General features: G+C 30.1%; 1 protein-coding gene across 1 annotated transcript in view; it reads left to right on the top strand.

The window, feature by feature from the left end:
* Window positions 1-15,851, top strand: part of LOC106596812 (unconventional myosin-XV) — a 70,426-nt gene that overhangs the window by 31,619 nt on the left and 22,956 nt on the right. The window contains exon 11 of the mRNA XM_045714222.1: window positions 1-128. This exon is cut by the window's left edge and continues 34 nt beyond it. Within this exon, the coding sequence (XP_045570178.1) occupies window positions 1-128 (128 nt within the window). The remainder of the gene's footprint in view (window positions 129-15,851) is intronic.

Below are 15,851 nucleotides of genomic sequence, written 5' to 3'. Positions count from 1 at the left end.
GGGAGGACTTCCTCCGTCTGCTGGTTGCCATGGAGATCCTTCACTTCACCCCTGACGACCAGGCGTCCATCTTTAGAGTCCTGTCGTCTATTCTACACCTGGGGAATGTCTACTTCCAACGTCACGAGGTAAACCCCGAACCTTAAAGGGATGGTCTGGGGAGGTATGGCTGTCTAAACCCCGAACCTTAAAGGGATGGTCTGGGGAGGTATGGCTGTCTAAACCCCGAACCTTAAAGGGATGGTCTGGGGAGGTATGGCTGTCTAAACCCCTGAACCTTAAAGGGATGGTCTGGGGAGGTATGGCTGTCTAAACCCCGAACCTTAAAGGGATGGTCTGGGGAGGTATGGCTGTCTAAACCCCTGAACCTTAAAGGGATGGTCTGGGGAGGTATGGCTGTCTAAACCCCGAACCTTAAAGGGATGGTCTGGGGAGGTATGGCTGTCTAAACCCCGAACCTTAAAGGGATGGTCTGGGGAGGTATGGCTGTCTAAACCCCGAACCTTAAAGGGATGGTCTGGGGAGGTATGGCTGTCTAAACCCCGAACCTTAAAGGGATGGTCTGGGGAGGTATGGCTGTCTAAACCCCGAACCTTAAAGGGATGGTCTGGGGAGGTATGGCTGTCTAAACCCCTGAACCTTAAAGGGATGGTCTGGGGAGGTATGGCTGTCTAAACCCCGAACCTTAAAGGGATGGTCTGGGGAGGTATGGCTGTCTAAACCCCGAACCTTAAAGGGATGGTCTGGGGAGGTATGGCTGTCTAAACCCCGAACCTTAAAGGGATGGTCTGGGGAGGTATGGCTGTCTAAACCCCGAACCTTAAAGGGATGATCTGGGGAGGTATGGCTGTCTAAACCCCGAACCTTAAAGGGATGGTCTGGGGAGGTATGGCTGTCTAAACCCCGAACCTTAAAGGGATGGTCTGGGGAGGTATGGCTGTCTAAACCCCGAACCTTAAAGGGATGGTCTGGGGAGGTATGGCTGTCTAAACCCCGAACCTTAAAGGGATGGTCTGGGGAGGTATGGCTGTCTAAACCCCGAACCTTAAAGGGATGGTCTGGGGAGGTATGGCTGTCTAAACCCCGAACCTTAAAGGGATGGTCTGGGGAGGTATGGCTGTCTAAACCCCGAACCTTAAAGGGATGGTCTGGGGAGGTATGGCTGTCTAAACCCCGAACCTTAAAGGGATGGTCTGGGGAGGTATGGCTGTCTAAACCCCGAACCTTAAAGGGATGGTCTGGGGAGGTATGGCTGTCTAAACCCCGAACCTTAAAGGGATGGTCTGGGGAGGTATGGCTGTCTAAACCCCGAACCTTAAAGGGATGGTCTGGGGAGGTATGGCTGTCTAAACCCCGAACCTTAAAGGGATGGTCTGGGGAGGTATGGCTGTCTAAACCCCGAACCTTAAAGGGATGGTCTGGGGAGGTATGGCTGTCTAAACCCCCGAACCTTAAAGGGATGGTCTGGGGAGGTATGGCTGTCTAAACCCCGAACCTTAAAGGGATGGTCTGGGGAGGTATGGCTGTCTAAACCCCTGAACCTTAAAGGGATGGTCTGGGGAGGTATGGCTGTCTAAACCCCGAACCTTAAAGGGATGGTCTGGGGAGGTATGGCTGTCTAAACCCCGAACCTTAAAGGGATGGTCTGGGGAGGTATGGCTGTCTAAACCCCGAACCTTAAAGGGATGGTCTGGGGAGGTATGGCTGTCTAAACCCCGAACCTTAAAGGGATGGTCTGGGGAGGTATGGCTGTCTAAACCCCGAACCTTAAAGGGATGGTCTGGGGAGGTATGGCTGTCTAAACCCCCGAACCTTAAAGGGATGGTCTGGGGAGGTATGGCTGTCTAAACCTGGAATCACTATAAATGGATGGTATAGAGTATGGTGTCACTATAATATGTAGTATCACTATAATATGGAGTATCACTATAATATGGAGTATCACTATAATATGTAGTATCACTATAATATGGAGTATCACTATAATATGTAGTATCACTATAATATGTAGTAATATGTAGTATCACTATAATATGGAGTATCACTATAATATGTAGTATCACTATAATATGGAGTAATATGTAGTATCACTATAATATGGAGTAATATGGAGTATCACTATAATATGGAGTATCACTATAATATGGAGTATCACTATAATATGGAGTATCACTATAATATGGAGTATATAATATGGAGTATCACTATAATATGGAGTATCACTATAATATGTAGTATCACTATAATATGGAGTAATATGGAGTATCACTATAATATGGAGTATCACTATAATATGGAGTAATATGTAGTATCACTATAATATGGAGTATCACTATAATATGGAGTATTTCACTATAATATGGAGTAATATGTAGTATCACTATAATATGGAGTAATATGGAGTATCACTATAATATGGAGTATCACTATAATATGTAGTATCACTATAATATGGAGTATCACTATAATATGGAGTATCACTATAATATGGAGTAATATAGTATCACTATAATATGGAGTATCACTATAATATGGAGTAATATGTAGTATCACTATAATATGGAGTATCACTATAATATGGAGTATCACTATAATATGGAGTAATATGGAGTATCACTATAATATGGAGTATCACTATAATATGGAGTATATATAATATGGAGTATCACTATAATATGGAGTAAGGAGTATCACTATAATATGGAGTATCACTATAATATGGAGTATCACTATAATATGGAGTAATATGGAGTATCACTATAATATGGAGTATCACTATAATATGGAGTATCACTATAATATGGAGTAATATGGAGTATCACTATAATATGGAGTATCACTATAATATGGAGTATCACTATAATATGGAGTAATATGTAGTATCACTATAATATGGAGTATCACTATAATATGGAGTATCACTATAATATGGAGTATCACTATAATATGGAGTATCACTATAATATGGAGTAATATGTAGTATCACTATAATATGGAGTATCACTATAATATGTAGTATCACTATAATATGGAGTAATATGGAGTATCACTATAATATGGAGTATCACTATAATATGGAGTAATATGTAGTATCACTATAATATGGAGTATCACTATAATATGTAGTATCACTATAATATGTAGTATCACTATAATATGGAGTATCACTATAATATGTAGTATCACTATAATATGTAGTAATATGGAGTATCACTATAATATGGAGTAATATGTAGTATCACTATAATATGGAGTAATATGAGTATCACTATAATATGTAGTAATATGGAATATCACTATAATATGGAGTATCACTATAATATGTAGTATCACTATAATATGGAGTAATATGGAGTATCACTATAATATGGAGTATCACTATAATATGGAGTAATATGTAGTATCACTATAATATGGAGTATCACTATAATATGGAGTATCACTATAATATGGAGTATCACTATAATATGGAGTATCACTATAATATGTAGTATCACTATAATATGTAGTAATATGGAGTATCACTATAATATGGAGTATCACTATAATATGGAGTATCACTATAATATGGAGTAATATGTAGTATCACTATAATATGGAGTAATATGTAGTATCACTATAATATGGAGTATCACTATAATATGGAGTATCACTATAATATGGAGTAATATGTAGTATCACTATAATATGGAGTATCACTATAATATGTAGTATCAATATATGGAGTATCACTATAATATGGAGTATCACTATAATATGGAGTAATATGTAGTATCACTATAATATGGAGTATCACTATAATATGGAGTAATATGTAGTATCACTATAATATGGAGTATCACTATAATATGGAGTATCACTATAATATGGAGTATCACTATAATATGTAGTATCACTATAATATGTAGTAATATGGAGTATCACTATAATATGGAGTAATATGTAGTATCACTATAATATGGAGTTAGTCACTATAATATGGAGTATCACTATAATATGTAGTATCACTATAATATGGAGTAATATGTAGTATCACTATAATATGGAGTATCACTATAATATGGAGTATCACTATAATATGGAGTATTTAATATGTAGTATCACTATAATATGGAGTAATATGTATCACTATAATATGTAGTATCACTATAATATGGAGTAATATGTAGTATCACTATAATATGGAGTATCACTATAATATGGAGTATCACTATAATATGTAGTATGGGGGTATGGGGAGGGTGGCATGTCCCAACCCCGAACTTTTAAAGGATGGTCTGGGGAGGTAGGGCCGTTCAAACCCCGAACCCTTAAAGGGATGGTCTGGGGGAGGTATGGCTGTCTAAACCCCGAACCCTAAAGGGCTGGTCTGGGGAGGTATATTGTTCAAACCCTGAACCTTAAAGGGATGGTCTGGGGAGGTATGGCATGTCAAACCCCGAACCTTAAAGGGATGGTCTGGGGGAGGTATGGCTGTCTCAAACCCCCAACCTTAAAGGGATGGACTGGGGAGGTATGGCTGTTCCAAACCCTGAACCCAAAGGGATGGCCTGGGGAGGTAGGGCTGTCTAAACCCCGAACCCAAAGGGATGGTCTGGGGAGGCATGGCTGTCCAAACCTCTGAACCTAAAGGGATGGTCTGGGGAGGTATGGCTGTCTCAAACCCCCTGAAACTTAAAGGGATGTAGTATCACTATAATATGGAGTAATATGTAGTATCACTATAATATGGAGTATCACTATAATATGTAGTATCACTATAATATGTAGTATCACTATAATATGGAGTATCACTATAATATGGAGTAATATGGAGTATCACTATAATATGGAGTATCACTATAATATGGAGTATCACTATAATATGTAGTAATATGTAGTATCACTATAATATGGAGTAATATGTAGTATCACTATAATATGGAGTAATATGGAGTATCACTATAATATGGAGTATCACTATAATATGGAGTATCACTATAATATGTAGTATCACTATAATATGTAGTATCACTATAATATGGAGTATCACTATAATATGGAGTATCACTCTAATATGTAGTATCACTATACTATGGAGTATCACTATAATATGAAGTATCACTATAATATGGAGTAATATGTAGTATCACTATAATATGGAGTATCACTATAATATGTAGTATCACTATAATATGGAGTAATATGTAGTATCACTATAATATGGAGTAAATATGGAGTATCACTATAATATGGAGTATCACTATAATATGGAGTATCACTATAATATGGAGTATCACTATAATATGGAGTATCACTATAATATGGAGTATCACTATAATATGTAGTATCACTATAATATGGAGTAATATGGAGTATCACTATAATATGGAGTATCACTATAATATGGAGTAATATGTAGTATCACTATAATATGGAGTATCACTATAATATGGAGTATCACTATAATATGGAGTAATATGTAGTATCACTATAATATGGAGTAATATGTAGTATCACTATAATATGGAGTATCACTATAATATGTAGTATCACTATAATATGGAGTATCACTATAATATGGAGTATCACTATAATATGTAGTATCACTATAATATGGAGTATCACTATAATATGTAGTAATTGTAGTATCACTATAATATGGAGTATCACTATAATATGGAGTATCACTATAATATGGAGTAATATGTAGTATCACTATAATATGGAGTATCACTATAATATGGAGTATCACTATAATATGTAGTATCACTATAATATGTAGTAATATGGAGTATCACTATAATATGGAGTATCACTATAATATGGAGTATCACTATAATATGGAGTAATATGGAGTATCACTATAATATGGAGTATCACTATAATATGTAGTATCACTATAATATGGAGTAATATGTAGTATCACTATAATATGGAGTATCACTATAATATGTAGTATCACTATAATATGGAGTAATATGTAGTATCACTATAATATGTAGTATCACTATAATATGTAGTATCACTATAATATGGAGTAATATGAGTATCACTATAATATGGAGTAATATTAGTATCACTATAATATGGAGTATCACTATAATATGGAGTAATATGAGTATCACTATAATATGTAGTATCACTATAATATGGAGTATCACTATAATATGGAGTATAATAATATGTAGTATCACTATAATATGGAGTAATATGTAGTATCACTATAATATGGAGTATCACTATAATATGGAGTAATATGGAGTATCACTATAATATGTAGTATCACTATAATATGGAGTAATATGAGTATCACTATAATATGGAGTATCACTATAATATGGAGTAATATGTAGTATCACTATAATATGTAGTATCACTATAATATGTAGTATCACTATAATATGGAGTATCACTATAATATGTAGTATCACTATAATATGTAGTATCACTATAATATGTAGTAATATGTAGTATCACTATAATATGGAGTAATGTAGTATCACTATAATATGGAGTAATATGTAGTATCACTATAATATGGAGTATTATATGGAGTATCACTATAATATGGAGTATCACTATAATATGTAGTATCACTATAATATGGAGTAATATGGAGTATCACTATAATATGGAGTATCACTATAATATGGAGTAATATGTAGTATCACTATAATATGGAGTATCACTATAATATGTAGTATCACTATAATATGGAGTATCACTATAATATGGAGTATCACTATAATATGGAGTATCACTATAATATGTAGTAATATGTAGTATCACTATAATATGGAGTATCACTATAATATGGAGTATCACTATAATATGGAGTATATGTTATCACTATAATATGGAGTAATATGGAGTATCACTATAATATGGAGTATCACTATAATATGGAGTATCACTATAATATGGAGTAATAGTAGTATCACTATAATATGGAGTATCACTATAATATGGAGTAATATGTAGTATCACTATAATATGGAGTATCACTATAATATGGAGTATCACTATAATATGGAGTATCACTATAATATGTAGTATCACTATAATATGGAGTAATATGTAGTATCACTATAATATGGAGTAATATGGTATCACTATAATATGGAGTATCACTATAATATGGAGTATCACTATAATATGTAGTATCACTATAATATGGAGTAATATGTAGTATCACTATAATATGGAGTATCACTATAATATGGAGTATCACTATAATATGGAGTATCACTATAATATGGAGTATCACTATAATATGGAGTAATGTAGATCACTATAATATGGAGTATCACTATAATATGGAGTAATATGTAGTATCACTATAATATGTAGTATCACTATAATATGGAGTATCACTATAATATGGAGTATCACTATAATATGTAGTATCACTATAATATGGAGTAATATAGTATCACTATAATATGTAGTATCACTATAATATGGAGTATGGAGTATCACTATAATATGGAGTATATGTAGTATCACTATAATATGGAGTATCACTATAATATGGAGTAATATGTAGTATCACTATAATATGGAGTATCACTATAATATGGAGTATCACTATAATATGGAGTAATATGTAGTATCACTATAATATGGAGTATCACTATAATATGGAGTATCACTATAATATGGAGTAATATGTAGTATCACTATAATATGTAGTATCACTATAATATGGAGTATCACTATAATATGATTGAGTATCACTATAATATGTAGTATCACTATAATATGGAGTATCACTATAATATGGAGTAATATGTAGTATCACTATAATATGGAGTGTCACTATAATATGTAGTATCACTATAATATGGAGTAATATGTAGTATCACTATAATATGGAGTATCACTATAATATGTAGTATCACTATAATATGGAGTATCACTATAATATGTAGTATCACTATAATATGGAGTATCACTATAATATGGAGTAATATGTAGTATCACTATAATATGGAGTATCACTATAATATGGAGTATATGTAGTATCACTATAATATGGAGTAATGTTATCACTATAATATGGAGTATCACTATAATATGGAGTAATATGTAGTATCACTATAATATGGAGTATCACTATAATATGGAGTAATATGTAGTATCACTATAATATGGAGTATCACTATAATATGGAGTATCACTATAATATGTAGTATCACTATAATATGTAGTAATATGGAGTATCACTATAATATGTATGTAGTATCACTATAATATGGAGTATATATGTAGTATCACTATAATATGGAGTATCACTATAATATGGAGTATCACTATAATATGGAGTAATATGTAGTATCACTATAATATGGAGTAATATGTAGTATCACTATAATATGGAGTATCACTATAATATGGAGTATCACTATAATATGGAGTAATATGGAGTATCACTATAATATGTAGTATCACTATAATATGGAGTATCACTATAATATGTAGTAATATGGAGTATCACTATAATATGGAGTAATATGTAGTATCACTATAATATGTAGTAATATGGAGTATCACTATAATATGGAGTATCACTATAATATGGAGTATTACTATAATATGTAGTATCACTATAATATGTAGTATCACTATAATATGGAGTATCACTATAATATGGAGTATCACTATAATATGTAGTAATATGGAGTATCACTATAATATGGAGTATCACTATAATATGTAGTATCACTATATATGGAGTATCACTATAATATGGAGTAATATGGAGTATCACTATAATATGGAGTATCACTATAATATGTAGTATCACTATAATATGGAGTAATATGGAGTATCACTATAATATGGAGTATCACTATAATATGGAGTATCACTATAATATGGAGTAATATGTAGTATCACTATAATATGTAGTATCACTATATGTAGTATCACTATAATATGGAGTAATATGGAGTATCACTATAATATGGAGTAATCACTATAATATGGAGTATCACTATAATATGTAGTAATATGGAGTATCACTATAATATGTAGTATCACTATAATATGGAGTATCACTATAATATGGAGTATCACTATAATATAGAGTATCACTATAATATGGAGTAATATGTAGTATCACTATAATATGGAGTAATATGAGTATCACTATAATATGGAGTATCACTATAATATGGAGTAATATGTAGTATCACTATAATATGGAGTAATCATATGTAGTATCACTAATATGATAATATGGAGTATCACTATAATATGGAGTATCACTATAATATGTAGTATCACTATAATATGGAGTAATATGGAGTATCACTATAATATGGAGTATCACTATAATATGGAGTAATATGTAGTATCACTATAATAGGAGTATCACTATAATATGGAGTATCACTATAATATGGAGTAATATGGAGTATCACTATAATATGGAGTATCACTATAATATGGAGTATCACTATAATATGGAGTAATATGGAGTATCACTATAATATGGAGTAATATGTAGTATCACTATAATATGGAGTATCACTATAATATGTAATATGGGTATCACTATAATATGTAGTATCACTATAATATGGAGTATCACTATAATATGTAGTATCACTATAATATGGAGTATCACTATAATATGGAGTAATATGTAGTATCACTATAATATGGAGTAATTAGTATCACTATAATATGGAGTATCACTATAATATGGAGTAATATGTAGTATCACTATAATATGGGTATATTAGTATCACTATAATATGGAGTAATTGTATCACTATAATATGGAGTATCACTATAATATGTAGTATCACTATAATATGGAGTAATATGAGTATCACTATAATATGGAGTATCACTATAATATGGAGTAATATGTAGTATCACTATAATATGGAGTATCACTATAATATGGAGTATCACTATAATATGGAGTAATATGTAGTATCACTATAATATGGAGTATCACTAATATGGAGTATCACTATAATATGTAGTATCACTATAATATGTAGTAATATGTAGTATCACTATAATATGGAGTATCACTATAATATGGAGTATCACTATAATATGGAGTATCACTATAATATGGAGTAATATGTAGTATCACTATAATATGGAGTATCACTATAATATGGAGTATCACTATAATATGGAGTAATATGTAGTATCACTATAATATGGAGTATCACTATAATATGTAGTATCACTATAATATGTAGTATCACTATAATATGGAGTATCACTATAATATGGAGTAATATGTAGTATCACAGAGTATCCTATAATATGGAGTAATATGTAGTATCACTATAATATGGAGTATCACTATAATATGTAGTATCACTATAATATGGAGTATCAATATGAGTATCACTATAATATGGAGTAATATGTAGTATCACTATAATATGTAGTAATATGTAGTATCACTATAATATGGAGTGTCACTATAATATGGAGTATCACTATAATATGGAGTAATATGTAGTATCACTATAATATGGAGTATCACTATAATATGTAGTATCACTATAATATGTAGTATCACTATAATATGGAGTAATATGTAGTATCACTATAATATGGAGTATCACTATAATATGGAGTATCACTATAATATGGAGTAATATGGAGTATCACTATAATATGTAGTATCACTATAATATGGAGTAGTAGTATCACTATAATATGGAGTATCACTATAATATGTAGTATCACTATAATATGGAGTTGTAGTATCACTATAATATGGAGTAATATGGAGTATCACTATAATATGGAGTATCACTATAATATGGAGTATCACTATAATATGGAGTATCACTATAATATGGAGTATCACTATAATATGGAGTATCACTATAATATGGAGTATCACTATAATATGGAGTATCACTATAATATGGAGTATCACTATAATATGGAGTATCACTATAATATGGAGTATCACTATAATATGGAGTAATATGGAGTATCACTATAATATGGAGTATCACTATAATATGGAGTATATGAGTATCACTATAATATGGAGTAATAGTATCACTATAATATGGAGTATCACTATAATATGGAGTAATATGTAGTATCACTATAATATGTAGTATCACTATAATATGAGTAATATGTATCACTATAATATGGAGTATCACTATAATATGGAGTATCACTATAATATGGAGTATCACTATAATATGGAGTAATTGAGTATCACTATAATTGGAGTTGTAGTATCACTATAATATGGAGTATCTATAATATGGAGTATCACTATAATATGGAGTATCACTATAATATGGAGTATCACTATAATATGGAGTAATATGGAGTATCACTATAATATGGAGTGAGTATCACTATAATATGAGTATCACTATAATATGGAGTATCACTATAATATGGATAATATGGAGTATCACTATAATATGTAGTATCACTATAATATGGAGTATCACTATAATATGGAGTAATATGTAGTATCACTATAATATGGAGTAATATGGAGTATCACTATAATATGGGTATCATATATATGAGTATCACTATAATATGGAGTAATATGGAGTATCACTATAATATGGAGTATCACTATAATATGGAGTATAACTATAATATGGAGTATCACTATAATATGGAGTAATATGGAGTAATATGTAGTATCACTATAATATGGAGTATCACTATAATATGGAGTATCACTATAATATGGAGTATCACTATAATATGTAGTAATATGTAGTATCACTATAATATGGAGTATCACTATAATATGGAGTATCACTATAATATGGAGTAATATGTAGTATCACTATAATATGGAGTATCACTATAATATGGAGGTATCACTATAATATGGAGTAATATGGAGTATCACTATAATATGGAGTATCACTATAATATGGAGTAATATGGAGTATCACTATAATATGGAGTATCACTATAATATGGAGTATCACTATAATATGGAGTATCCTATAATATGGAGTATTTAGTATCACTATAATATGGAGTATCACTATAATATGGAGTATAGTATCACTAAATATGGAGTAATATGTAGTATCACTATAATATGGAGTATCACTATAATATGGAGTATCACTATAATATGTAGTACACTAATATGTAGTATCACTATAATTGGAGTAATATGTAGTATCACTATAATATGTAGTATCACTATAATATGTAGTATCACTATAATATGGAGTATCACTATAATATGGAGTAATATGTAGTATCACTATAATATGTAGTATCACTATAATATGGAGTATCACTATAATATGAGTATCACTATAATATGGAGTAATATGTAGTATCACTATAATATGGAGTATCACTATAATATGGAGTAATATGGAGTATCACTATAATATGGAGTACATAATATTAGTATCACTATAATATGGAGTATCACTATAATATGGAGTATTGGAGTATCACTATAATATGGAGTATCACTATAATATGGAGTAATATGTAGTATCACTATAATATGTAGTAATTGTAGTATCACTATAATATGGAGTATCACTATAATATGGAGTATCACTATAATATGAGTCCAATATGTAGTATCACTATAATATGGAGTAATATGGAGTATCACTATAATATGTAGTATCACTATAATATGTAGTATGTAGTATCACTATAATATGGAGTATCACTATAATATGGAGTATCACTATAATATGGAGTATCACTATAGTAATATGAGTATCTATATGTAGTATCACTATAATATGGGTAATATGTAGTATCACTATAATATGGAGTATCACTATAATATGGAGTATCACTATAATATGGAGTAATATGTAGTATCACTATAATATGGAGTAATATGGAGTATCACTATAATATGGAGTATCACTATAATATGGAGTATAACTATAATATGGAGTATCACTATAATATGTAGTATCACTATAATATGGAGTATCACTATAATATGGAGTAATATGTAGTATCACTATAATATGGAGTATCACTATAATATGGAGTAATATATCACTATAATATGGAGTAATATGTAGTATCACTATAATATGGAGTATCACTATAATATGGAGTATCACTATAATATGGAGTATCACTATAATATGGAGTATCACTATAATATGTAGTATCACTATAATATGGAGTAATATGGAGTATCACTATAATATGGAGTATCACTATAATATGTAGTATCACTATAATATGGAGTATCACTATAATATGGAGTATCACTATAATATGGAGTAATATGTAGTATCACTATAATATGGAGTATCACTATAATATGGAGTATCACTATAATATGGAGTATCACTATAATATGGAGTAATATGGAGTATCACTATAATATGTAGTATCACTATAATATGGAGTAATATGGAGTATCACTATAATATGGAGTAATATGTAGTATCACTATAATATGGAGTATCACTATAATATGGAGTAATATGTAGTATCACTATAATATGGAGTATCACTATAATATGGAGTAATATGTAGTATCACTATAATATGGAGTATCACTATAATATGTAGTATCACTATAATATGGAGTAATATGTAGTATCACTATAATATGGAGTATCACTATAATATGGGTAGTATCACTATAATATGTAGTATCACTATAATATGGAGTAATATGTAGTATCACTATAATATGTAGTATCACTATAATATGTAGTAATATGTATCACTATAATATGTAGTATCACTATAATATGGTGTAGTATCACTATAATATGTAGTATCACTATAATATGTAGTATCACTATAATATGGAGTATCACTATAATATGGAGTATCACTATAATATGGAGTAATATGTAGTATCACTATAATATGGAGTATCACTATAATATGGAGTATCACTATAATATGTAGTATCACTATAATATGGAGTAATATGTAGTATCACTATAATATGGAGTATCACTATAATATGGAGTAATATGTAGTATCACTATAATATGGAGTATCACTATAATATGGAGTAATATGGAGTATCACTATAATATGTAGTATCACTATAATATGGAGTATCACTATAATATGGAGTAATATGTAGTATCACTATAATATGGAGTATCACTATAATATGGAGTAATATGGAGTATCACTATAACATGTAGTATCACTATAATATGGAGTATCACTATAATATGGAGTAATATGGAGTATCACTATAATATGGAGTATCACTATAATATGGAGTAATATGTAGTATCACTATAATATGGAGTAATATGTAGTATCACTATAATATGGAGTATCACTATAATATGTAGTATCACTATAATATGGAGTATCACTATAATATGAAGTATCACTATAATATGGAGTATCACTATAATATGTAGTATCACTATAATATGGAGTATCACTATAATATGGAGTATCACTATAATATGGAGTATCACTATAATATGGAGTATCACTATAATATGGAGTAATATGGAGTATCACTATAATATGGAGTATCACTATAATATGGAGTAATATGTAGTATCACTATAATATGGAGTGATATGTAGTATCACTATAATATGTAGTATCACTATAATATGGAGTAATATGTAGTATCACTATAATATGGAGTATCACTATAATATGTAGTATCACTATAATATGTAGTATCACTATAATATGTAGTATCACTATAATATGGAGTATCACTATAATATGGAGTAATATGTAGTATCACTATAATATGGAGTATCACTATAATATGGAGTATCACTATAATATGGAGTAATATGTCGTATCACTATAATATGGAGTATCACTATAATATGGAGTAATATGTAGTATCACTATAATATGTAGTATCACTATAATATGTAGTATCACTATAATATGGAGTAATATGTAGTATCACTATAATATGGAGTATCACTATAATATGTAGTATCACTATAATATGGAGTAATATGTAGTATCACTATAATATGGAGTATCACTATAATATGGAGTAATATGGAGTATCACTATAATATGGAGTATCACTATAATATGGAGTAATATGTAGTATCACTATAATATGGAGTAATATGGAGTATCACTATAATATGGAGTATCACTATAATATGGAGTATCACTATAATATGGAGTATCACTATAATATGGAGTAATATGTAGTATCACTATAATATGGAGTATCACTATAATATGGAGTAATATGTAGTATCACTATAATATGTAGTATCACTATAATATGGAGTAATATTTAGTATCACTATAATATGGAGTATCACTATAATATGTAGTATCACTATAATATGGAGTAATATGGAGTATCACTATAATATGGAGTAATATGTAGTATCACTATAATATGTAGTATAACTATAATATGTAGTAATATGTAGTATCACTATAATATGGAGTATCACTATAATATGGAGTATCACTATAATATGTAGTATCACTATAATATGGAGTATCACTATAATATGGAGTATCACTATAATATGGAGTATCACTATAATATGTAGTATCACTATAATATGGAGTATCACTATAATATGGAGTATCACTATAATATGTAGTATCACTATAATATGGAGTATCACTATAATATGTAGTATCACTATAATATGGAGTATCACTATAATATGGAGTAATATGGAGTATCACTATAATATGGAGTTAAATGTAGTATCACTATAATATGGAGTAATATGGAGTATCACTATAATATGTAGTATCACTATAATATGTAGTATCACTATAATATGGAGTAATATGGAGTATCACTATAATATGTAGTATCACTATAATATGGAGTATCACTATAATATGGAGTAATATGGAGTATCACTATAATATGGAGTATCACTATAATATGGAGTAAT

Source organism: Salmo salar, unplaced genomic scaffold (genome assembly GCF_905237065.1).
Source record: "Salmo salar unplaced genomic scaffold, Ssal_v3.1, whole genome shotgun sequence".
Classification (NCBI taxonomy): domain Eukaryota; kingdom Metazoa; phylum Chordata; class Actinopteri; order Salmoniformes; family Salmonidae; genus Salmo; species Salmo salar.
Note: the sequence above shows the minus strand (reverse complement) of the source record. Positions and strands in the feature narration are given on the sequence as shown.